General features: G+C 36.2%; 1 protein-coding gene across 5 annotated transcripts in view; it reads right to left on the reverse strand.

The window, feature by feature from the left end:
• Positions 1-27,507, reverse strand: part of PTBP3 (polypyrimidine tract binding protein 3) — a 224,898-nt gene that overhangs the window by 8,393 nt on the left and 188,998 nt on the right. For all 5 annotated transcript variants that reach the window (XM_069085319.1, XM_069085324.1, XM_069085320.1 and 2 more), the window contains 7 exons: positions 21,061-21,171; positions 19,150-19,324; positions 7,953-8,030; positions 5,301-5,440; positions 4,457-4,490; positions 3,826-3,918; positions 492-708 (listed from right to left, as the gene is read on the reverse strand). In XM_069085319.1, the coding sequence (XP_068941420.1) occupies positions 492-708; positions 3,826-3,918; positions 4,457-4,490; positions 5,301-5,440; positions 7,953-8,030; positions 19,150-19,324; positions 21,061-21,171 (848 nt within the window). The remainder of the gene's footprint in view (positions 1-491; positions 709-3,825; positions 3,919-4,456; positions 4,491-5,300; positions 5,441-7,952; positions 8,031-19,149; positions 19,325-21,060; positions 21,172-27,507) is intronic.

Here is a 27,507-nt window from a genome sequence, read left to right on the forward strand (position 1 = left end):
GAAAGCAAACACTGGCCTACCTTACCTACAGAGTGGGAGCACATCAAACAGTTTCTATGATAATCAAACTAGTTGTTGGCAGATAGTTAACTAAATTTTGACAATATATTACAGATGGGGGGGGGGAGAAGAGGTGCTTATTTGCTCAGTGTGCTCAGTGACAGATAATGTACCACTCGAATAATATGACTAAAAAAAAGCTTGTTTTTACAGTCAAAGAGATTAGCTATCTCAGGATCCTAGAATTACTTAATCATTTAGCAAATAAATTAAACAAAAGGATTTAAACACTTAAAAAATTATCGAACTTCAAAACCTATTTTGTTTATTATGAAACAACATTTTCAAGATATCATTTAACATGCTATAATAAATAAAACACTGAGATAAGTGATCTCCTAGAAGGAATTTCAGGGTTCACCAACTGTTCGACTACATTTAAATTTAATATTTCATAAATAAACTGAGTAAACAGGCAATTAGCTACATACGGGATGTTTGAAAGATGCAGGGTGGCAGATGGTGGATAGATATTCTGGAAGTTCTTAGACCCAGGTTTCTTAAAACGATGTAAAGGACTATTGCTAAAATCCTTAGTCAAACCTTGGTCTTCTTGGCCCTCACGAGGAAGCTGGACTGACTGATGTTTTGACAGAGTAGCGCGGAGCACCTTTCCATAAAGTCTCTGTCCACTCAGGTGGTTCATGGCTAGTATTGTGGGAAGAGAAAAATCAAGTCCAGCTATGAGAACAGGTTGACGCCATATTCTGTCAAAATCAGTATCAATAGTTTACTTTATGCTCTAGCTTAATCTCCAAATCTGCCCAACAAGGCACAAGGCCACATACAGCAGAATGAAGATGTGGTAAAATGTATACATTGATCTCGAAAGCACAAAAAAAACTATTTCAAAATTTAAGCATAGACTCAAAGAATCTCAGTGTCAGAAGACTCACTGAAGGTCACTGAATTCAATTTCTTGATGAATGCATGAAATCCCCTTCTAAAAATTATCCCACTCACACTCTGAAAAACCCCACAATGAGGAATTGTTTTTCAAGGCAATTCATTACATTTTAAGGCAGCTAACTAATAATTATTAGGAGAAAGGCGCATAGTGTTACCGTAAAAAGCAATGTTGGATTTGGAGTCAAAGAACACAGGATACAATCCTGCATTCATCTGTGGGTCCCATTTCCTTATTAGTAAAAGAACTATTTCAAGATGATTATCCTTATCAAACCTCTTCTGAGCTGTCTTCTCTACTAGAGGCTAAATCTCTCCAGTTCCATCAGAATCTATTCAGTCTACTTGACTCATCATATGGCTCCCACTCCGTTCCAAGAGAAAGGAATCACCAACTCTATTCCTTCCAGTGAGGAGGATTTATGACCTCCAGCCTTGTCATGTGTCTCCAGAGCCAAATTTTCTCCCATGTGTTGTCTTCCTAATTAGATCATGAGCTTCCTGAAAGCAAGGACTGCTGTGCCTTTTCTATCTGGCACCCCAATGCCTGGCACATACTAAGTACATAATGCTTTTTCATTCAAATTCCATGCTAGCCCTAGATGTGGTCTGATCAGGATAATACAGTGGGGTTAACTTCTCTATTTAGAATTCTATCCTGTTAACTTAAATTTTACTCAAAACAACACTAAGATTAAAACTACGATATTTTTGATTACTAATTTTGTCATCCACAAATTGCTTAGTAAGATAGTTACAGAAATGGCCTCATACTCTGTATCTCTTTAGCATCAGTGTACTTGTTACAAACTGAATTAAGCTGTCTCTCATCTATTTATGTTTAGGGCTTTGACTGAGAAGTGATGATTTTTAAAGTTGAGGTAAGGGAAAATGATGTCCTTTCCATTATTTTAAATTTATACAAGTATTTCATTGCACAGATTGAATAGAATTTAACAAGGGTAACTAAAGGCAGTTACTTTAATAATTTTTGTTATTAATAATAATCTCACCTTTTAATCATAATATAAAAAGTGGAAAAAAATAAGTGTCCCTTTTGTGAAAGAAATTTCTTCTATCTTAACATTCAGATAAAGAGTTCTGCAGTTTGTTGCTCTATTAGGTACATGTAAGGGCTTTTAAAGCAACATTTTTATCAATAACAAGTATTTTCATATAGTAGTCTTTTTGCTCTCAAAAACTATGCTTTCGTAAACAAAAATATGTAAATAATTTAGGTGAACAACTAAGAAAATCTTTTCATAAAAGGAAACTGGTAGATTAAAAGACTGATCTACATCCTACCACTTTCTGTGTTATTACCAAAAAGGAGAATTATTATCAATTAAATTCTGCTAATTCAATTCTACTAGAGTCAATAAAATGTTTTTTTTTAATTTTTAAAAAGATAAATCACTTTTATTGATTTTAACTTACTTAAAAAATTATCACCCTCCACAGAAACCTTAAATATTAGCAAAGACAATTTACATGGAGACAAATTAATTCAGATCTCAATCAGTACAACAGTGCTTAAGGGAAGAACCGTACCCACATCTATAATACTCTGCATAGTTCTGGTTGTCACACTTTAGAAAGGACATTAAGAAGCTAAAGAACAACCAGAAGCATCAAACAGCCTGCAAAACTTCTGAGTGATGCTGGAACCCTTGCCAGCAGGAAAGTACTTTCAGAAGCTTTCAGAGACTTTTACCCTTTTACCCCAAAGGAATTTGGGCCTCATTTATTTGAGAGGGGAATGATGGGACTCTGGAGAACCCCCTGGAATCTTCCCACTGGATGAGGTATTTGCCCAAGGCCATAGGCTTTTCATTATCCTAGGCCCAAATCTCTGTTACTCTTAACTTAGACTAGTCCTCCATTATTCAGCTACTTCCCACCCTGGATCCTATCAAAATATCTATAGGAAAGGCTACCCTTAAACTAGCCTAGCCCTCCATGGTCAGTCATCTCCAGGTAGGCTCCAGCTATTTCCCACCCTTAATCCCATTCCTGGAGTCTGACCTCAGTTCCTCAAGATCCTTCTTATACCCTCTCCAAACTCCGCCCTCTGTACCCCACCTAGATCCTTCCCACAGTCTTTCTGTATACTAGATCCATCTTGCCTCCATGAAGGTGCTGAGATTCAATCTAGTGCAGACACAGTCTGTGTCAGATTATTCTGGCCTATTCGTCCAATACAAGCACCACAAACACTTAGGCTCCTTAAAAGTCTACCCATTATGGTGAATTTTTAATAAGCTTTGTTTCATTTTGGCTAGAAAAAAAATGTCACTGGAAAATGTTTAACAAAATAAATCAATATGCAGTCTGCATCTATTTCTCCTTGATTTTGACACCAGTGGTCATACAGACTATAAAGATCAGCCAAAGGAAATGGGGATGTTTAGATTGTAGAAGAGAAAACTTAATAGGGTCTTGATAGCTATCTTCAAGTATCTGATGGGCTGGCAGGTAGAACAGTGTGTAACATTTTTCCCAAATGGTCAGAGCTAGAAGAAAAAGGTAGAAGCTACAAAGACAATGGCCTTGGGCTGGATGCAAGAGAAAACCTAACAATTCTAACACCCCCAAGTGAGATGGGCAGCTTGACTTCACCAGCTTTCTTTAAACACAGAATGATGACCACTTTTCCTAGTGCTGTGGAAGGAGGTCATTCCTGGAGAGTAGGGATTAGACTAGATGGCTCCTAAAGTCCCTGTATAGGCCATGATACTAATTGAGATTCATGCAAGACAAAACCAAAAAGCAAAATCTGATGCTATTATTTTGTACAATGTATTTGAAACCAGATTCATAATGAACACTAACAAATGAACATAATCCATTTTTTAATACCTAGTTGAGCTTGATTTGCGTCTGCCATCTGAACCAAAGCATTTTCTTTCTTATTAAACATAATCTTCACACGCTGTACATCACCATACACCCCTGTGGAAATTTTAAAAATATCTTTCAGTATATACTAATATAAACTTTCTTTTGATAAACATTTAAATAATCTAAATTTATCTAACTGGTCATCTACAACAGAATTTTAAAATGTCATCCACCTTAATTCTATTTCCAAGAAACTCAAAACAATAAAACACTACTATATCCTAAATAACAAAAATAAATATAAAAAGTTATAAAATAGTAGATTCTATACAATGGCTAAATAAAATCAAAACTATTAATACTATCGCTTTATGAGCTAGTTGAAGTATCCTTCAACTAACAATAGCCATCCCGCTACTTCTACTATAAGATTTCCCCTCCATGTCAAGTAGATTCTCTCAACAATCCTGTCACATGCCATTGGAATTAAAACAAATGATATGCTTATCTTCTTTTAAGGTTGGAGGCTAAAATAACAGTACAATTTACATAAGACAAATCCAGTTTTTCAAACAAATGAGTAATAATGTCAGTCTGAAAGTTTCTCTATTTTAAGCTTTGTTATTAAAAGTAATAAAAATGAACTTACCAAACAGGATAAAAAGTCCATGTGGTGTGATAGCCTATTTTTAAAAAAAGCATAAGCTTTACTTTCCCCTCAAATGTAAATGCTTAAAGAGTATAGTAAAAACCTGCCAAAATTTATGTGAATGCAAATCACTGAAAGATTCTTCTCCAAAATTTTGCATCCTTACCTATGCCACTTGTGTTATAGCGACAAACTTTCAAAAAGCTCATTATTACACCAATAAATTTGTTTTTCTTGAAACATGTTTCCAATTTTGAATCAATGCAACATGGTTCTATGTACTGCATAATAAAATTATTTTACAAAATCTCAACTTGATGCAAATTTTAAGTCTAACTGTAAACTACTTGCAAAAAGAAAATTAGCTTTAACAGAAACAAGGCCCCTTCAGATCTCTTTGACAAGAATTGTTTAGGTATCTATTAACAGCATTTGATAAGTGGATATATTTTATGTGAATTTATTTTCAAATATGAAGAATAATTCTGGAGCCCACTCCTAAGGAATCAAAATATAACTTTATCAATTATGACCTACACACCCAAATTAAATCCTATCCTGATGCTTTATCAGAGCCTAGAGGTAGTCATTATATTATTAGAACATGAACTCCAACAGGTTCTGTAGGGTACAGGCTTTTTTAACTCAAAGCCAAATACTAAGCTAGCTAAGCTTTTGTTTTTTAAAAAGTTTTTGTTTAAAAAAAAAAAAAAAACACAACAAAACCCTTATAACCAAGTAGACCGCATTAAATGGTGGCTGCTTTAAAAAAAATTTTTTTTAATTTTAAGAATTATTTATATACAAGTTATCACACTTCTTGATATATTGTTTTTTAACTCACATCAGGATTGAGGTTGCTGACAAGCAGAACAGAATTTCCGGGTACGCCAGGAACCCCAGGAATTGCCATCCTTCCAGTGACAGCAGAGGTTGTGATGGTTAAAGGACCAAGAGCTCCAGGAACAGCTGGAACTGAAAGACCTTTACAAAAATATCAGATATTTTATTTTTCTAGTTACTAGGAACATTAATTCAGTTTCAGAGAGAGAAAAATACACATACATGCAAGCCCCCCCCCATAAAAAAAGGAAGTAAACACAATAAGGTCTTAAAAATGTCATTACTTGATGACTTTTTTCTCAATAGATCTACCTGAGGGCCAAGCCTTATAGTGCTGCCTCATCGAGCAAACATTTCAATATTTCACTATACAGGTTTCTAACTTACGGGAGCTAACAATTTCCTCTGGTGGGCAGACATATAAGGAAAAGTATAATACAAGGTAGAATATGACAGAGGCACAGCAGAAAAGATCCTTAAAAGTACTCTAAGAAATTCTGAGGGGGAAGAGATCACTTTCAGGTCTTGCCCAAGTCTGTAGGTATATATATGGGTTTGTAAAGCTGAGAATCTTCCCAGAGGGTGATGCACCTATACTGGCTCTTCAAGAAAAAGGATAGGAGATATCAGAAGTACAAGTCCAAAAAGAAGCCTCTTATTAGGTCTATTCTCTTCCAAATGAAAGACACTTAATCACCACAAAGCAAAATCATCGCACTATCCAGGAGGAAGACATAAAATGCCATTATTTCCAGCACTTTCTGAAATATTTACTTTGGCAAATTTCTCCCAAATCTGCTAAGTTATTTTCATCCTATTATTAATTTCCATCAACTTTTTCTCGGGACAAAAATTATCCAATCTCTTAAAAAAAATGGTAAAAGAAGAACTGCTTGCCCCAATAAGAAGTTTGAATTTTTCCAATACTATAAATGTCAGCACTAGAATTTTGCTCCTTTCCTTTTTTTGTCTTGTATTTACAACGTGAAATTTATTTATTTATTCATTCATTCATTTATTTATTTATTACACTAGGCCCAAAATGCATCTCAAAACTTCATTTTAATAAGCTATTTCCCCAATTCATCAATTCTAGGTTCTCAAGTATAATTTTCCTTAAACCAAACTACCAATTGTAACTTACTAAACGACTTAAAAAGAAGCAACACGACACCTTACTTTTCTAGGATAAGTATGCTTAAAAATATAATCAAAAAACAAAATTCATTCTGCCTCTTTGCTAGAAAAGGTCTGAATTCCAATGGCCAGATCTCTCTCATAAATGAAAGGAAAAAGCTTGAAAGATAACTATACCAAACATCTTTAATACTGGCTAGGAAATGAAGGGCTGTAGAAGTTAGTGGAGGATTTCAGCAACTCCTGTTTGAAATGATTTAAAGATTGTACTTTCCAATAGCTACATGAAGCCCAGTGACAGGAATAACCTTGGCCTTGGCCATACTATGGAATGCTCTCTTTAGTTATTTAAAGAAAGAGCAAACATCATGATCAGATGAGAATTGCTACAATGTAAAAAGTGTTGAACACCACACACTTCATCTAGATTAAGAACAGAGATTGTCAATCCTAGCCATGTAAACACCGATGATTTTCCAATTATCAGGCAGGCACCCGCTACTATTAGTGTCACTTTTAAATAAGTGGGGGAGTGGGGAGGGGGTGGATTAATTTCATTTCTCCTAAATTAAAATTGGGAATTTTAATATATAATATTTGGAAAAGATAAACAAGGATCTATCTAATGCCCAAGAAATCGCTCATCAAATGATAACCACTAGATGGACAAAACATTCCCTCAGAAACATAAAAAGCATTTGTACATTTCTTTCCAAATCTACTAACAGAAACGGTTTTCTGGTGCTGTAAGAACTATTACACTAACATTTAATGGAGATAACTTTTAAGACTACTTATTGTAATCAATCCTTAATAATCTGTGTTAATCTCTTTTCCTAAAGCTGACTTACCAGCTCCTACCACACAGAATCAGGATGAAAGACCATGGAAGCTACAGGAAGACAACAATGCAACAAGAAGAATTCTAGTCCCAAGGGTTGTTGTTTGATCTTCTTTCTCCAAGAGGACCATGACATCAGGGAGGTGTTACATGTAAGCGAACTGGACTTAGGTAAGGGAAGGATGTGCAAAGTCACCAGCCTCACTTTTTCCTCTGGAGCTAACTAGGTCCAGTGGCCAGATATATATCAGGAAAACTGAAGAGGTCTAGGATGGGGATCTTGGCCTTCTCAACCTAAGGTCTTTAACAGGTCTCAGTTTAACTGAGTCAAAGCCCATTCAGTGATTATGGTTTAATAAGAATTAAGGCAGAAAATAGCCTCTTTATCTAGTCAAAAATAAATTTTAAAAATCCATCTGGGAGGGGAAGACCCTCAGGATTTCTGGTCAAAACTGAAACAATTGATATTTACATTTATCAATTATTGAGCCAAACAGGGCACAAACAATGACCAAGTAGGACTGACCATGGACCTATTACTGGTCAATCAATGAATCTCAAGGGTAAGCTATGTGTAGACAGTCACAAGTTAAATATGATTAACTACAGTATACCTCCTATAATTTAATTTGTGTATCTCTCTTTATCTTGATATGAATTCAAGAACAAACTTACCTGTAGCTTGAGGAAATCCAATGGCAGGGGCAAATCCAGCAGCCCCTGCATATGGTGAGGAAATTATACCAGGTGCACCTAATAGAAGAAAACACAAAAGCAAATACAATACTTTCAACAAATGAGACTGCTAGCAGAAATATTATAAAGCAGTTACAATCTACTAACTCTGTCATTTTTATTAAACATCCAGATCCCCAATTCATGAACACAATTTATGAAGAACCTACCCAAACAAGTGATTGCTACAGCTAAAGCTTCTGATAGAGGTAATCAACCTCAGCTGCCAGGTGGTGTTTGTGATTCATGGTAGGCAATCATTGCTACTATTTCAATTCAGCTAAATTTTGTGTTATAAAAACACTGATGAGTTAGGCCAGAAATTTGTCATCATGTATTGAACATTCCATGTATGGTAATAGAAAACATTAAGTGGCTGGAGAGGGACACAAACCTAAAAAGTTCATAATTTATTTGGAAAGAGAGACTAGGTGCATAAGAGGAAACCTAATACAAGGCAACAGAAGATAGCGCCAAAGCAGAGGTGCAGTCCAGATGTTAACAAGGGTTAAAAGAGAAGGACTACTGATGGGAAGGCTTAATAAAGGATGTAAAGAGAAGGATGGGGGGAAAGGGGAAACCTCATGAATAAAGGCATGAAGTTATAAATAAATAAAAAGTTTTCTGTGGCAATTTTATTCCTGTGAACCATACAATTTTTTAAAAGAAAAGTTTTTATCAGCTGGATAATATTTCACAAGAATTGCCTTTGTCAACAAAGGGAAAAAGTAATTTCCCCAAAATTTTCAATAAAGATATATAAAAATGTCAAACAGAAAAAAGCAAAGATACAGATGCCAAAGATTTGGATATGTTACAGCTACTTGTCAGTGGGAAAGGCTGACAGGTGGCACAGTGAAGAGAATACTGGAAGTGGGATTAGCAAGACCTTAGTCTGAATACTCTCAGACACTAAAGCAGCTATGTGACCTTGGAATCATTTAACTTCTCTTGCAATCAGTTTTCTCATCTTTAGATAGGGGATAATAATAATGTTTAACACCTACTTCACAGAGTTGTTGTGACCATCAAATGAGATATTCTTAAAGCAAGATATATTAGCAATTATTGTTATTATTATTTAAACTAAAACAATGAGAATCCCAAATTAAGACAATTGGCAATTAGCTTAATTATTTTCCTTTTTTTAGAATGTAAGATTTATTTCTTTATTTTTGTTGTAGTTGTTGTAAGGGGGAAGGCAAGGCAACTGGGATTAAATGACTTGCTCAAGAACACACAGCTACTAAGTGTGTCAAATGTCTGAGGCCACATTTGAACTCGGGTCCTCCTCACTTGAAGGCAGTGCTCTATTCACTGCATCACCTAGCTGCCCCTGCAGGATATCTTTAAAAAGAATGTCTATCAGAATATAAATGAAACAAACTTTCAAATAAAAACAAAACTTAATGAAGCAGTTAAAAACTTTTCAAGCTTAAAAAATACCTGCTATATTTCCCAGTATATTAGTGAACAAATAAAATAAACTGGTTGATGGCTTTTATCCCTTGATTTTCCTGATTGCTTTTCCCTTCATGAACCAAAACTGCTAGACACTCTATCTATCGATTTCTTTAAAGTAAAAGAATCATTCTTCCCAAATATCACATGTAAGTTACAGATCAGATGGTTATGTTTCTGGACCCATGATTTCATTTCAAGTAAGAAACCTCCATGGGTGAAACACCCTCTACTAATATAATCTGCAACCTTTCTGTAACTTAATATTTTAAAGTGTCACCATGGGCACTAAGAGATTAACTGACTTGCCCAAGGTCATGTAACTAGGATGGGCCAGAGGCTGAAGAGAAAGAGCTAAAAGTAAGTCCTCCCATACTCTGAGAACAGCTTTTTATCTGCTTTACCATGCTACCTCCCATAGGACCTCTCAAAGAGTCTTTAAAACAGTTTTAGTAATGCTACACTGGATGAGCAGAGTAAAAAACACAGGATGATGGCAGAGTAGTTGCAAGGAGAAGAGAAGTGATGACAGTTATGCTTACGTAAGAAAAGGTCTGATGGCCTCCCACTAGTACCATAGACACTGTGGTTAGAACAAGCATCAAATGAGCAGGTGCAATGTGGAATGATAACAGCTACACTCAAAGAGCTATTTTATTGTAATTACATGTGTATGTATCTCTCTCTTTTTTTTTTTATTTTTTGGAGGGGGTGAAGGTAGGGCAATTGGAGTTAAGTGACTTGCCCCAGATCACACAGCTAGTTTGTGTGTTGTGTCTGAGGCTGGATTTGAACTCAGGTCCTCCTGACTCCAGGGTCAGTGCTCTATTCACTGTGCTACTTAGCCATCCTCCTTCTCCCCCCCAAGACAATTTTGTTGTTCAGCTGTTTTTAAAGCCATTTGGGGTTTTCTTGGCAAAGTTACTGGAGTGATTTGCCATTTCCTTCTCCAGTTCATGTTACAGATGAGGAAACTGAGGCAGACAGGGTTAAATAACTTGCACAGGGTCACAAAAGTATCTAAGGCCACATTTGAACTCAGGAAGAGGAATCTACCTGACTCTAGGCCTGGCACTCTATCCACTGCACCTGTTTGTAGTTTAAGATCTTCCCACCCCCAACTCTAAAAAAAAAGATATCCCTTATCCAGAAAACTTAAACCTAAAGAAATGACACTGTGATTTTGCTTAACACTGAAAAAAACACCTTAATTCTACCATCAAAGGTGTAGAATTTAGTCATATTTTTTAAAATGTAAGACACAGAAGCTAACCTCCCACTGAGGACAGCCCAGCAGACCGGCAGTAAGTGGCCAGCACAGAGCTCTGAGACCCCAGCCCAGCCCCACCCAGAGGTTTTACCCCAGGGCGGGCCTGACCAACCACCAGCTGGAGAGACTCTAGATCACCAGGAGCTGTGGCCGTTTCCAGATTTATCAACACATAGATGCTAAGGACAAAGTGAGAGGTCAGTGCAGTGTAGACTTTGGGACCCAGTAGTTGGGAATGTGTCAGCTTTTGCCACCAGGGCGAGAAGCCGCTAAGGGCTGTGTCACAGCCTCAGCCACATGGCAGCTACAGCTCCTGGCCTGCAGACTGTAGGGAGACCAAGCACCAGTCTGAGGGGTAATCACTCTTGCTTTAACCTGCTTGGATCTGGATTGCATTCTAGGGTGGAGGTCCTGGGGTATGCAAACAGCTTGCCAGAGCATGTGGAGGCTTCAAAGAGGGCACCCAACTAATACCTCCAGCAGCTGAGAAAACCCCAGCATTTGGAACGAAGCTCCCCTGTCTGGTAGCAGACTCCTACTGTGGCAAAAAGCCCAAAAGTCAAGTAATTGAGTGGCAACATGACCAGACAAAGGAAGCAAAGCAAACAGAAAATCCAACATTAGACTCCTATTTTGGGGACAAAACAGATCAAAGCATGGAACAGGAGGAAGACAGTGAAGTAAGAACTCCTGCACCAAAAGCTTCAAAGGAAAATACTAGCTGGTTACAAGCCACAGAGGACCTTAACAAGCAGGTAAGAGAAGTGGAGAAAAAATTGGGAAGAGAAATGAGAAGATGCAAGAAAATTATGAAATGAAAGTCAACAGCCTGACTGAGGAAAATCACACCTTAAAAAATAGACTAAATCAAACAGCAAAAGAGGCACAAAAAGGCAATGAGGAGAAGAATGCATTAAAAAGCCGAATTTGCCAGATGGAAAAAGAATCTCAAAAGCTCAATGAGGAGAATCATTCCTTCAGAATTAGAATGGAGCAAAGGGAAGCTAATGACTTTATGAAAAATCAAGATGCTGTTAAACAGATCCAAACATATGAAAGAATAGAAGGCAATGTGAAATATTTCATGGGAAAAAACCACTGACCTGGAAAATAGATCTAGGAGAGATAATTTTAAAATTATTGGACTACCTGAAAGCCATGATCAAAGTAAGAACCTAGAAATCATCCTCCAAGAAATTCACAAGGAAAACTGTCCTGATGTTTTAGAACCAGAGGGCAAAATAGAGGTTGAAAGAATTCAATGATCACCTCCTGAAAAAGATCCCAAAAAGAAAACTCCTAGGAATATTATAGCCAGGTTCTGAAATTCCCAGATCAAGGAGAACATATTACAAGCATCCAAGAAGAAATAATTCGAATACTGTGGGAACACAATCAGGATAACACAGTATCTGGCAGCTTCTATACTGAGGGATCGAAGGGCTTGGAATATGATATTCTGGAGGTCAAAGGAGCTGGGATTAAAACCAAGAATCACCTACCCAGCAAAACTGAGTATCACGTTTCAGGGGAAAATATGGTCATTCAATGGAATAGAAGACTTTCAAGCATTCTTGATGAAAAAAACAGAGTTGAATACAAAATTTGACATTAAGATACAAAGAAGCAAGAGAAACTTGAGAAGGTAAACAGGGAAAAGAAAGCAGAAGCCACTTATCAAAGTTGAACTATTAACATTCCTACATGGAAAAACGATAATTGTAACCGATGAAACTTTTCTCAGTATGAGACTGAAGGGAATAGAAATATATACATATACATATACATATACATATGCATATATATGTCTGTATCGGAGGGTATACGGGCATATGAATACATATGTGAATGTGTGTATATATGTTTACAGGTATACATAGATAGAGGGCACAGGACCAATTTAATCGGAAGGGATGATACTTAAAAGTGAAATTAAGAGGTGAGAGAGAAATATAATGAGAGGAGATAGAGAGAGACAATGGAGTAAACTATCTCATATAGAAGAGGCAAGGGAAAATGGTTACAATGGAGGGGAAGAATAGGAAGGCAAAAGGGAATGGGTCAATCATATTCTCAATGAATTTGGCTCGGGGAGGGAATGACACACACACTAAATAAGTACACACTACAGGAGACTAGGAGGGAAGGGGATGAGAGGAAAGATAATGGAAGGTAGGGCAGGCTGGGGGGAGGGAAGTTGGAAGCACCCACTTCTGAAAAGGGACAGGATCAAAGTAGAGAATAGAACAAGTGGGAAGTAGGATAGGAGGGAGGGAAATATAGTGAGACTTTTACAATATATCTACTATGTTAATGTTTTGCATAAGCTATACATGTACAACCTATACTGAACTGCTTATCTTCCCAGTAAGGGTGGGTGACAAGGGAGGAAGGGAATGTGGAATTCAAAGTTTTAAAATCAATTGTTTAAAATATATATATATATATACTATTATTAATACTATTTTACATGTAATTGGGAAATAAGATATACAGGCACTGGGGCTTAGAGATCCACCATGCCCTACTGGAAAAATCAAAGGGGGTATGGGAGAAGATATGGGAGATAGCAGATTCAAGGAGGGGATATACTATGGGACTGCTATTTTGGGGTGGTGGGTAGGGGAAAAACGGGGAGAAAATTTGTAACTCAAAATATGGTGGAAATGAATGATGTAAATCAGAAGTTAATAAAGCATTTGAAAAATGGAAAAAAAAAAGTCTTGCTATATGGAGGAAGAAAGTCACTTAGTGTTTTCACATACTTAATTAGGTCAGAAAAGTTTGGGTGAGAAATAAAATACATCCTAGCCAGAATCCCCAGGGACAGAAATGGCTAAAAAGTATTTCTATTATTCATGAAAATTGTTAAATATAAGAAAATACATTTCTCACTAACTACATGGCCTCTTTTAAATAATTAATTCCCCAAATGGAAATTACTCTATCTAGATATTTATAACACAGCAAAAATTTAAGTTTAAGTAGGAAGTAAAGACTTCATAAAATAGTGACAAAATTAGCCCAAGTATTAATAGCTAATAAATACATGACCTTAAATTTACATTAATACTTTATAGCTTTTAAAGTGCTTTCACACACATATATTTCTAGCTGAGGGAAGCCCTGAGAAATACATTAATAGGAAGGAAAAATTTCCCTCCAAAAAAAAAAACTTTTCCTGTAGAAACAGAACTGAAGCTTTAATCATCCCAGTAGAATAGCAGATGCTAATCTCATTGAGCAGGGAAGGTGGGGTGGGATCCTGTGAACTTTCAAATGCCATAAAAAAAAAAAAAACCTCATTTGGACAGACCAGACCCAGACCCCTGGCCTGTATGCCTTTATTTTCAATAATAAAGGGTGCAGAGTACTGTTCCCAGTTCATGGCAGATTGAAAGGCATCAAGTGAAGAGCCACACTTTGGTTTCATATTATATATGATTTTTGGTGTGTGATAGGCACACAATGAAAATATAGAGGTATTCAATCAACCAACAACTATTTATTAAGCGCTGTGTCTAGGCTGGAGATACAAGTACAAAGAATATAACAATTCTCACCCACAAGTGCTGACATGTTTAAGTTTTAAATATAATTTTAAAGACATGGGAAGGTGCTTGACTCACAAAATCTAGCTTCTGATTCCTTTCTTTTACTGCTGTTATCCTAATTTTCCTGGATGTGGGGATAAACCACAGGAAGTACTTCCTGGATAAACTTCATTCATATCCTTCCATACCCTAGGTTTCAATTCCCATTACTCTGGGTGATGGAACTTTCCAAGGAAGAGATCAAGAGGGAATTCTCCTGTTGGTGCTATTGCTAGTTATAATTGCAAATTCAGAACCCGTGCTGCTGAATGCCTGAGGGTAGGTTATTTTGCTCCATAAAACTGAAGCCTATAATAGGGAGGAATTGGAAATGAGGGGCAACTATTACATGTAAATTCTGGCATAAGAAGAAATATGACATCGTGCTTAGAGAACTGTGGGTTCAGTTTCACTTCTGACACAATTAGCTATGGGGCCATGTGCACTGCATGCCTCAGTTAACTCTTTTGAGTTTATATTTAAACATAGTTTCCATGCTGGGAGTGATCCAAAAGAAGATCAAAGATCTAGACCAAAATTTTGGCACACTTGAATTCAACTATAACTTTCTACTTAAGATACAGGAAACAATATTACATTCCAGAGAAGAATATTCCATTCTAGGAGCCTGCCACCAGGGAAATAGTATTATGAGACAGTGGTCTGTAAATTTTTGTTATATAAATGAATTGATGATTTATTCGGTATATGTACTTGTTGTTTCCTCCATTTGAACACAAGCTCCTTGTAAGGATTATTTCATTCTTCGTCCTTGTATTCACAGTTCCTAGTATAGAGACTGGGATAAAATAAGCACTTAAAAACTTGTTGACTTCTGAGTTACTACCTCACACCTATCAGATTGGCTAATATGACAAAAAAAGAAAAGCATAAATGTTGGAGATGTGAGAAAATTGGGACACTAATGCACTGTTGGTGGGATTGGGAAGTGATCCAACCATTCTGGAGAGCAATTTGGAATCATGTCCAAAAGACAAACTGTGCACATACTTTGATCCAGCAATACCCTGCCTAGATCTACATCCCAAAGACATCCCTCCCCCGCCAAAAAACATAAGGGTCTATTTATACAAAAATATTTCTAGCAGCTAGTTTTGTGGTGGCTAAGAATTGGAATTTGAAGGGAGGCCCATCAACTGGGGAATGGCTAAACAAGTTGTGGTATGTGACTGTGATGGAATATTGTGTTGCAAGAGATGACAAGCAGGATGATTTCAGAAAAACCTGGAAAAGACTTATATGAACTGATGCAAAGTGAAGTGAGCAGAAGCAGGAGTATGTTGTACACAGTAAAGAACTGTGAACAATTTAGCTATTCTCAGCAATGCAATGATCAAAGACAATCCCAAAAGATTAAGGATGAAGCATACTATCTGCCTCCAAAGAAAGAATTTATATAGGTCTATTTTTCATTTTCATTCTTTTTTTTTATTCCAGTCTTCTTGTACAAAATGACTAATTTGAAAATGTTTTACATGACTACATGTATATAACGTACATATGACTGCTTAACATTTCAGGGATGGGGGGAGAGAGGGAAAGAATTTGAAACTCAAAACTTACATCGTCAAAGATTTTAGTACATAAGGAAACAGTTGAGGGGAAAGATATTCCTGAAAGCCTATTAAAGGGCAATTATAACATTACACAGATGATTCTTCCTTTTTCACCACGGGAAGAGAGAATACAGGGAAGTCAAAGGGAGAACAGCAGGGGGGTTTTAACTGATCAGAAATTACAGAAAGGCTAATTAAGGCTATCATCCCCAGACCCTCCCAAGCAGCTCAACCAGCTTAAGCTAAATGGACAGACTGCTTATTTTATGGGCACAACAAAGAGATTCTAGAATCATACTCACCCAAGATACTCACATGATGAGAAATGGGCAAACATGAGATGGAACAGCAGGTTCTTAACACCCATTTCACATTCATTCTGAGGTATCTACTCACTGAATATCTGTCTATCTCTGTCTCTCTCATGAGTTTACTCTTTCCATATACAATTTAAATCTAGTAAGCACAATGCACATATGATGAGACTCTATTGTGTAGGAGCAAAATGAAAAACTATCTGACTCTGAGGTTCATACATTCTATCTCATTTCATCACAATATTCTATAAGCAAAGTGTTACAGTTATCCTCATTCTACAGATAAGAGCTGGATTCATATCTCTAATCTGCCACTTACTATGTGACCTTGCACAATCCACTGCACCTCTGAGCTTTGAACTCCTTACCTTTAAAATGAGGGCACTAGGGGGTGGCTAGGTGGCAGTGAATAGAGCACCAGCCCTGGAGTCAGGAGGACCTGAGTTCAAATGTGGCCTCAGATACTTAACACAAATACTAGCCATGTGACCTTGGGCAAGTCACTTAACCCCAATTGCCCTCCAAAAAAAGAAAAAATGAGGGCACTAGGCTAGATTAATTCTAACATTCCTTCCCAATCTAAAATTTTCTAATTCTGTAATTCTGACTCATGTTTTGATATATCCCCTTAATTACAAAGACTTTAGAATTTTGTAGTTCAAATTGTCTGATCAAGTCAATTCTATTAAAATAGCTAAATCATCAGTGAAAATTGCATATGCTTTAAGAATGTTCCACAGAAAGGGATAATAATAAAAACCACACAAAACCTGACATGACAGCAGGACATCTATTCACAATGTCACATTTAGCAGAAGAAAAAAAAAGACTTCCCCCCTACCTACTTAGGAATGGCAACAGTTTTTGTGATCTTTTAATGTTGCTAGAATGCCTTTGGTGACCAATTGCAATACATTGATTGTAATAAATGTTTACAACTCTCACCATCCCAAAGTCACACAAAAAAATATGACAACTAACCATGAATAAAAAGGAAGGAAATCTTTAAATTGAGAAATGATTAACAATAGAATCTGAAAAAGCAATATAGTCTCTTTCTACATTAAAAAACACCACAAATTCCTTTGCCTTTAGGAACACAAATAATTAACAAAAAAACATTCTAAATACCACAACAGTAGAAGTTTCAAACTGTTAACTTTTACCAAAGAGATGGTACAGTGTGATGAGACAATATAGACTCAGAAAAATAGAAACAGAAGGGTCATCAGAAAGGCAATGGACAGGTGTCCAGTTGTTTGGAGCAGGCTGCACATTAATATTACAATCATAAAGGAGAAATAAAATACAGAATGTCATCACAGAAGTAGGAGTGAAAAAGATTATGGACAAGACAATAATGAGGGATAGTGCTCCACTTGTATCCTCACATCAACAGTACCTAATGAAGATTCCAAATATACTGGGTAGACAGACATCCTTTGGCAAACTTATAGGACATGGACAATTATTGTTCAATAAAGGCAGGTAGGCATGAACCCTTAGCTCTGACATCAAGTCAAGCCACACAGTGGAGTGTGGGCATGTCCAAGACATACCAAAATGGAAAGAAAAATGGACTTTTAAGTTGGAAAACATGAGTTCAAATTTAGGATCTGCTACTTAATGTGTGATACTGGGCTACTTACTGCACATATTTTATTTAGACCTGTTTCCTCATAGGTAAAAGAAGGGGTTTTAGCCACATGATCCTTAACAGATTCACCCAGCTACAAATAGTCAATGATTCTTGAATACAGTTCAAAAACAATGTGAATATTTAAGGATCATTTATGATCAAATTGCAACTCTTTGCCCTTCATTACTATAACCAACCCCAAATTATAGCAAGTCCCACAAAAATGAAACATTTTTCACCATTTTACACACCCTAACTCCACAGCATTTAGCTGTACTCTCATGTATCATGAAAACAGTCAAGTATTAATTTTTTAAATTTGTTAAACTATCTAAAAGCATATTATAAAATTTCTGTTTCCCTTAATTTTTTGCTTCAGATTTTATTAACTTTATTAATTATATTAATAAAAAATCTAATTTATTAATAAAAAAAGTAGTGTAGAAAGTATATTTATAGAATTGTGAATAGATAAAATTATCTTGAATCAGATGTCACAATGACCAAGGATCCTCTGGTGAATTATCGATCTTTAAGATATATCCCTAATTTTGCAATGACTAGACATAATGTAGGAATTACCAAAAAAAAAAAATTTAACATACACAACACAAAAATCTGTATTGCCAAAGTTCTACTATAATGGTTAAAATCTTAAGACATCATGTGCTTGTGATAAAAACAAACACTAGCTCATGAAATCAGACAATATGAATATTACTTATTGATTTGCAATCCTATTTTCTATCATGCATTACAGAAGCAGCTATCATTAGTGGATTTACTCTGGTAACTGAGATCCATATATTAAAGATGTAAAAATATATTCAAATAAAATAGGAAATTTAACAATTTAGTAAGCAAAATGCTTCACCTGTGCTAGATTTTAAGCTTTAAAAGAAGGCCTTTTACATCAAGATGCAGCTTGAAAAAAACCCAAAGATTATTTAAACAGAAATTAAATTACTTCATCTGAAAAACCAACTATACTTGGATATAACAAATCCAGAAGCAGACAACAATTAGCCTATAAAAATACTTTAAGATGGCTTCTCCCCTTTATTTGTAGATATCTTAATAAATCCAGTTTGATTAATATGAAAGAAAAGATTTCAGGCATACATTTTCACTAAGTGTCAACTCTTTAAAATATCACTTGATATTCTTCTCATCTAATTTTTTTAAATTTCAAAATGATAGGAAAGCCAGTGGGTAAGGAGAACTATTAGTCTAGTATTACAGCAAGCAACTCACTTGTGACTCTGAAAAGGATTACTTACCAAAAGCAGCAGCCATAGTAGGATCAATGGATGGCTGGCCATCACCAGAAGGGAGGTCAAGGCGAGTGAAATCTCTGCTTTTGTCATTATTATACTTCACATTAAGGCTGGTTAACTTGGAGAAGTCAATACGCAGAGTGCAGCATGCATTATAGATATTCTGGCCATCCAGAGCCTAATGGATTTAAAGAAAGGTACTGATTTTTTGGGTAGTATTAATTAGCATGTCAAATTAACCTTTTTAAAAATGTGAATTGCATTTGCTTGCTATATGTTACCATTCAACTACATAGTAAGCCTCAGTTTCTTCTTCTATTAATCATTCCCCTCCATTTCTCCTCCCAAAATATAAATCCTCTCTTTTCTTGAAAGGAAGCATTGTGCAGTATACAGAGCTCCAGACCTGGAGCTAGAACTTCTGTGTTCCAAGCCTTTCCTAAGAAAAAAATTGTGTGACCTTGGGCAAGTCACAACTTCTTTGGGACAGCTTCCTCATCTTTAAAATGAGTGGGCTCGACTCAATGACCTTTAAGGTCCCTTTCAACTCCAAATATATGATCCTATAGAATTCCACAGGACATTTCACCCTTAATTTCAATAATGCCCATTGAATAATGTTCAAATCAATTTATTCTGTACAGAATCTTCTTTTTCGGAAGAGTCTTTAAAATGCTTTGGATAATAAGGAAATCTCAGAATGTAAGAAAAGGCTACTTTTCCTTCCTTTGATTTACTATAGCTAATGGTCAAAGAACTCCAACTACAGCTACATACTACTTGATTTACCTATTAACAGGAAGAGGAGCTTCCTGAAGAAATATTAACAGGATTGAGAGCCAGAAGAGGCCTTAGAACATACAAGTAAGTGACATGGTAGATAGAGTATTAGGCCTGGAGTTTGGAAGACCAGAGTTCAAATATGGCTTCAGATTTGCCTGAGTATCAAGACACTTATTAGCAGTGTGAATCTTTGATTTGTGATATACCTGTAACTTAGTTATATTAACAGGTCTGAATATGAACATTTCTACAATATTTCTAAAATGTGATAGGCAACATTCTCAAATAAAACTATTTTGAAAATATACTAATAAAGCAAGCGTACTACCCACTATGCCTACTTCACAAGGTTAAATGAGTGTTTTTAAAAATCATACAGCACAAATCAGACTCGAAGACATGCTTTAGTATATACAGAAGAATATCTACAACCACCTTACTCCAGATCCTCTTATTTCTCTTACTTTGCATATTTCATCTAGGAAAAGATCAAACATAAGCTGTCTTCTCAATGTACTTGAATAGTGCTGCAATGCAATTCAACAATCTTAAGCATCAACTATGCATGACGGTAGGAAGATTTTTATTGGAGACTACCAAATTTGACAATTCATTTTAACTTCATCACACTACATGAAATAACAGATACATATTATTGTGATATACTTCAAATCATATTATCTTAATATAGTTCTAAAAATGTGTCAAAAAATGAAGAACAGAAAAAAAACTCAACATTTCCAGCAAGAACTAATATATGTTTAAAACATAAAAATTTACCTAAATATTTACTTTGAAATGGTGGAAAACTATCAGAGATAACAAAATTTTTGTCCAATCGATTATAGCTCTAAGCCATGAAATGGCAAATGTCATATCATGACAACGCTAAATAATTCTGATATAATTAAAATCGAAAGAGGCAGCTAGGTGGCACAGTGAATAAAGCACCGGTCCTGGAGACGGGAGGACCTGAGTTCAAATATGACCTCAGATGGTGAACACTTACTAGTCGTATGACCTTAGGCAAGTCACTTAACCCCAATTGCCCTGCCCTCCCCCCTCCAAAAAGGAAAAAAACAAAATGATGGTTTTTTCTTATTCATTGTAAACAGCTCTAGCTATGATTACCATTTTGGCATAATGTGCATTCAGTGGTTCAGCATACTGAAGCAAGGCCTGAAACTGATTGTTCTTCGTAAAAGTGATAATCCTCAAGACTGTTCCAAACTTGGAAAAAATCTGAAAGAGAAATCACAAATTTGGATAAAGTATAGGGAAAAAAAAGTGAAACACTGTAAGTGGTTTTTGGATATCTCTTTATTTAAGAAAGTGATGTTAATAATTGTTAATAATTTTTCTTAAAGCAATATTTTTTATTTTAAAACAATTAAGTTTCCTCCAGTAAGAACCTTGGCCAAAAACACATCAAAAATCACACCCAAGGTGGCATGAAACTTAAAGCTCCTATGTAAAAGAAATTAGAGATTTCAGAGCAACACAAAAGTAATATAATGGAAATGGATGGCTTTGTAATCTTATGGCAAAGGAGAATGTGGGAGGGAACATTTTATGATTTAGATGCAATGAGTGATTTTCTTTCTTTCTCAGGTTGTCCCTAAAAGATAACCAGTAAAGGGGCTGTCTTGATGTTCATTTCAACTGAGCAAAGATAAACTTTGCACCTATAATTATGAATAATATGGAACCAAAAAATACAAAATGGGACATGAAAAACATATATGATCTCTGCCTCTGAGGAATTTATAATCACACTGAGGAGAAAGAATGCAGGAACAATTAAAGAACAAAAAACAGTATATGCTTACAGTGCCCAAATGTCTGCATAAGTTTATGAAGAGAGATAAATAAGATGCAGCAGCTAGAGAAGCTGGCAAAGGATAAGCAGATCAATGAAAGTGGGATATAACCTGAAACTATGGTAGTTCAGTGGTAAAGGAGTGACACAAGAATGATTAACAAATGACTGGGTGGGGGTGGGAGGATGTGCGGAGGAGGGACAGAAATAGGGGAAGAGGGATGAATTAGAGTTGATTCCCAGTTTCCAAGCAGAATCAACTTATATAATCAAGTTAATAATGAGACATGCACATAATTTTTTTGTTTGGTTTTGGGTCTTTTTTTTGGGGGGGGGAGAATATCTGACTAGGCCATGGCTGAGCTTAGAACCTGGATGGCATATCCTGGTGAAGATATCCTACAAGGACTGGTATTACGCAACTAAAGCTCTAGTCAGAGATACAGATGTTGGAATCATTTACTAGGAGATAACTGAAGCCACTGGAGTAAACATGATGAACTATAAAAAGCACATGTAGGGAGAAAACCAAAGGGCCAAAACCAGAATATTGATGGATATAACTAAATTTAAGGAGAAGGAAGGTGAGGAACCAGGAAACAGGGAAGGAACACCATTAGCAGTAAGTGGATCAGTGGGAAAATAACTGTTTTAACTGTCGTGGTGGACAAGGCCAGACTAAACAGGACTGAAGAATGAATGCTGGTGAAGAAATGAAAGCACTGAATGTAGCCTCTTATTATTAAAGGAGTTTTAAAAGCGAATGGGAATAAACAAGGTGATAGTCGTTATATGGAAACAGCAGGGTCAAAGGAAAGTTTAAGTGAGGAATACTTGAAGATAGTTGCTGGCTGAATGAAAAGATTATATCAAGAAAAAAAGCTTCATAAAGGTTTATATAGCTTTTTGGGAAAACAAGTTATGTTAAAAGTCTTAATAGTCATAAAGTATGTATAAATATCAAAGTATTTTATATATATATATATAATATATAATAAATAAAATATTTATATATATATATATATTTTATGTATAAATATCAAAGTATTATGGGTAAAATATGAAAAAATAAATTCCTAAATCTGTATCAAATGGCTAGCGTGCAGTGGGAAGAAAAAAAAAGATGAAAAGGAAAAAGGAAAAAAACAGAAACACTAAGAAATAAAGATGAAAAAAATAAAAATTTTTGCCTGGGAGGGGCTTATAACCTATCATTTCAAATGTATTTCTAGTAATCGCAAATAAAAATTCAAGATTAATTTTAACAAAATGAAAAGAAATAATCTTTCTTCCTGTATCTGGCATAGATTCATTTTAAAACTTGTATAATTACAGCAACTTTTTTTCTAAGGATGTCAGCTGAAAACCTGCTATAGAAAGATCCTGAATACTGAATACATGGAATTCTAATAATGGTAGAAAGATGAGCTTGATTGCTAAATTCTTCTAAGGAAGAATTATTTTTATTCATTTCATTATTTTTGTTTTTTAATTTTTTTTTAAAGCAATCGGGGTTAAGTAACTTGCTCAAGGTTACTCGGCCAGTTATTTCTGGGTGTGGTGCTGAGTATCTGAGCCCGGATTTGATCCAGGTCATCCCAACACTGAAGCCAGTGCTCTTACTCACTGAGCCATCTGGCCACCCCTAAGCAATTGGGGTTAAGTAACTTGCTCAAGGTTACACGACCAGGTATTTCTGGGTGGGTGCTAAGTGTCTGAGCCCGGGATTCGATCTCCAGGTCTTCTCAACACTGGAGCAGGTGCTCTTACTTGCTGTGCTACCTGGCTGCCCCCATTATTTTGGTTTTTTAAAGAAAGTAACATCCCATAGGTATAGAATCAGACCAATAATTTGCTTTTGATGATAATGTTTAAAGTGAAAAGGTAACAATTCAGACCTAAAATTATCTAAGATTGGGGGCGGAATCAAGATGGCGGTATAGAAACAGGACTCCCCCACGGCTCCAGCTTCCACCTTCACCAATTCATGTAAAAGGGATCTGTGAACAAACTCTGGAGCTACAGAACCCACAAAATGAGACAGAGAAGCTAACCTCCTGCAGAGGACAGCCTGGCAGGCTGGCAGGAATCAGCCAGCCCAGTGCTCTGGGAGTCCCAGCCCAGGCCCACCATGAGCCCAAGGTTTTAGCCCCAGGGTGGGCCTGGCCAGTCACCAGCTGAAGGAATTCCAGATCAGCAGCAGCTGTGGCCGTTTCCAGATTTATCAACACATAGATGCTAAGGACAAAGTGAGAGGTCAGTGCAGTGTAGACTTTGGGACCAGTAGTTGGGAGAGCAAAGGCTTTAACCCCCAGGGTGAGAAGCCACTGAGACTCCTCAGCCAGCGCCACATTGCAACTTCAGCTCCTGGCCTGCAGAGTGTAGGGGGTCCAAGCGACCAGTCTGAGGGGTTATCGCTCTTGCTTTAACCTGCTTGGATCTGGACTGCAGTCTAAGGTGGAAGTCCTGGGGTGTGCAAACAGCTTGCCAGAGTGTGTGGAGACCTCAGAGAGGGCACCTATCTAATACCTCCAGCAGCTGAGAAAAGCCCAGTGTTTGGGACAGAAGCTCCCTGTCTGGTGGCAGACATATTATGGCAAAAAGTCCAAAAGTCAAGTAATTGAGTGGCAACATGACCAGGCAAAGGAAACACAAGAATCCAACGTTAAACTCCTATTTTGGGGACAAAAAGGATCAAAGCATGGAACAGGAAGAAGACAGTGAAGTCAAACTCCTGCACCAAAAGCTTCAAAGGAAAATACGAGCTGGTTATAGAACACAGAAAACCTTAAGAAGCAGATAAGTGGCAGAAAAATTGGGAAGAGAAATGAGAACGACACAAGGAAATTATGAAATGAGACTCAACAGCCTGACTGAGGAAAATAACACTTAAAAAAACAGACTAACTCAAATGGCAAAAGAGGGAGACAAAAAAGGGAATGAGGAGAAGAATGCCTTAAAAAGCCAAATTTGCCAGATGGAAAAAAAATCTCAAAAGCTCACTGAGGAGAATCATTTCTTCAGATTTAGAATGGAGCAAAGGGAAGCTAGTGACTTGATGAGAAATCAAGATGCTGTCAAACAGATCCAAACAAATGAAAGAATAGAAGGCAATGTGAAATATCTCATGGGAAAAACCACTGACCTGGAAAATAGAACCAGGAGAGATAATTTTAAAATTATTGGACTACCTGAAAGCCATGATCAAAGTAAGAACCTAGAAATCATCCTCCAAGAAATTCACAAGGAAAACTACCCTGATGTTTTAGAACCAGAAAGCAAAATAGAGGTTAAAGAATTCACTGATCACCTCCTGAAAAAGATCCCAAAAAGAAAATTCCTAGGAATATTATAGCCAGGTTCTGAAATTCCCAGATCAAGGAGAGAATATTACAAGCAGCCAGGAAGAAACAATTTGAATATTGCAGAAATACAATCAGGATAACACAGGGTCTGGCAGCTTCTACACTGAAAGATTGAAGGGCTTGGAATATGATATTCTGGAGGTCAAAGGAGCTGTGATTAAAACCAAGAATCACCTACCCAGCAAAACTGAGTATCATGTTTCAGGGGAAAATATGGTCATTCCGTGTTATAGAGGACTTTCAAGTATTCTTGAAGAAAAAAACCAGAGCTGAATAGAAAATTTGACGTTCAGATACAAGAAGCAAGAGAAGCATAAGAAGGTAAACAGGGAAAAGAAATCATAAGGAACTTACCAAAGTTGAACTATTACATTCCTACACGAAAAAAACAATAATTGTAACTGATGAAACTTTTCTCAGTATGAAAATAGTTGAAGGGAATAGAAATACACATATATATTTATAGTCTTGAGGGTATACAGGCATATGATTACATATGTGAATGTGTGTATATATGTTTACAGGTATACGTAGAGGGCAAAGGACCAATCTAATAGGAAGGGATGATACTTAAAAGGTAAAATTAAGAGGTGAGAGGGGAATATAATGAGAGGAGACGAGGAGAGACAAAATGGGGAAAACTATCTCATATAGAAGAGGCAAGGGAAAATGGGTACAATGGAGGGGAAGAACAGGAAGGCATAAGGGAATGGGTCAACCTTATACTCATTGAATTTGGCTCAGGGAGGGACTGACATACATACTAAATAGGGTATGTCATCTTACAGGAGAGTAGGATGGAAGGGAACAATAGGGGGGATGTTGGAAGGTAGGGCAGGATGGGGGGAGGGAAGTTGGAAGCACACACTTTTGAAAAGGGACAGGACCAAAGGAGGGAATAGATCAAATGGGAGATTGAATAGGAGGGAGGAAAATATAATCAGTCTTCTACAATTTATCTACTATGGTAATGTTTTGCATTAGCTACACATGTACAACATAAAATGAATTGCTTATCTTCCCAGTAAGGATGGGTGACAAGGAAGGAAGGGAATGAATCTGAAATTCAAAGTTTTAAAACCAAGTGTTTAAAAAAATATATACACTATTATTAAAAAAGATAAAATAAAATAATAATCAAAAAATACAAATAAAATTATCTAAGATTTTAAAAATTGACAAAAATCAACAGATAATGAATTTTTGCTTTGTAAGTTCTAGTTACTGGCAAATGACAAAAAAAATTGTTCTCCCATATTTAAAATAGAAGGGTTTAAATTTTTTAAAATAGATGGGTTCTGGCTCTTCAGACATCAAAATACCTGTCAGTGCTTGGGAAAGAATTTTTCCTGATCTCTGTCTCTCTCTCTCTTTCTCTCTCTCTCTCTCTCTCTCTCTCTCTCTCTCTCTCACACACACACACACACACACACTCTCACAGACACAGACACAGACACAGACACACACACACACACACACACTCTATCTTACAATGTTTTCCACATCAAGGGAACCACCACCACTGTCACTCCTAGAACACTGGGAAAATCTTACCACTCTGACCACGGTCACTGTAGGTACCAATAATCAACAGAGCCACATTCCCTAAGCTTACAATAAATAATAGCCTGTAGAATCACATTCCCTCAAGAAGAATCTTCACGGTAGGACTTAAGGGAATCGTAACAGTTGGGGAAGGAAGGATTTCTCAATTCTCATTAATTATTACTAATTCTGTATCATATTAATGAAAGATTCAGGCATTATTTTTAATGCATATTGTAGCTTATTAATTTATACAAAATAAATGTGGTCTCAAATCATCTAAATGTATTTACTGTAAGAATTTTTCCTTTTAGGGCAGCTAGGTGGCACAGTGAATAGAACACTAGCCCTGGAGTCAGGAGGACCTGAGTTCAAATCTAACCTCAGACACTTAACATAAAAACTAGCAGTGTGACTGACCTTGGGCAATTCACTTAACCCCAATTGCCCTCCATAAAGCAAAAAAAAATTTCCTTTTAAATTTAGGAGTTATTTTATTCTAATTTTACCAACAAACTTATTTCACTGCTTATTAGTATACAAATCTATGTACCCATAAAACTTTATAAATCTTATAAAACATAAATCTTATAATTACTATTGTTTTTCAGATAAAAGTGGATTAATCATGCATTAAAGATTAAACACCTGATGAAAGTAATCTATTTCAGAAAGAACTTGGCAAAAATTGCTAAGAAAAAAAAAGATTTCAGGCATTTACTTATAAAGGGCTTAACAGATTAAAATATTTCTTACAATAATAAGCCCTCTAGTAACAACTTGTTTACAAAAGTTTTATAAGTAAACCCCCCACACACAGCATTTTATATTATTATTATTATTGACTTC

The sequence above is a fragment of the Petaurus breviceps genome, unplaced genomic scaffold (assembly GCF_028583685.1).
Source record: "Petaurus breviceps papuanus isolate PSGF00001 unplaced genomic scaffold, PetGlider_PUasm1.0 175, whole genome shotgun sequence".
NCBI lineage: Eukaryota > Metazoa > Chordata > Mammalia > Diprotodontia > Petauridae > Petaurus > Petaurus breviceps.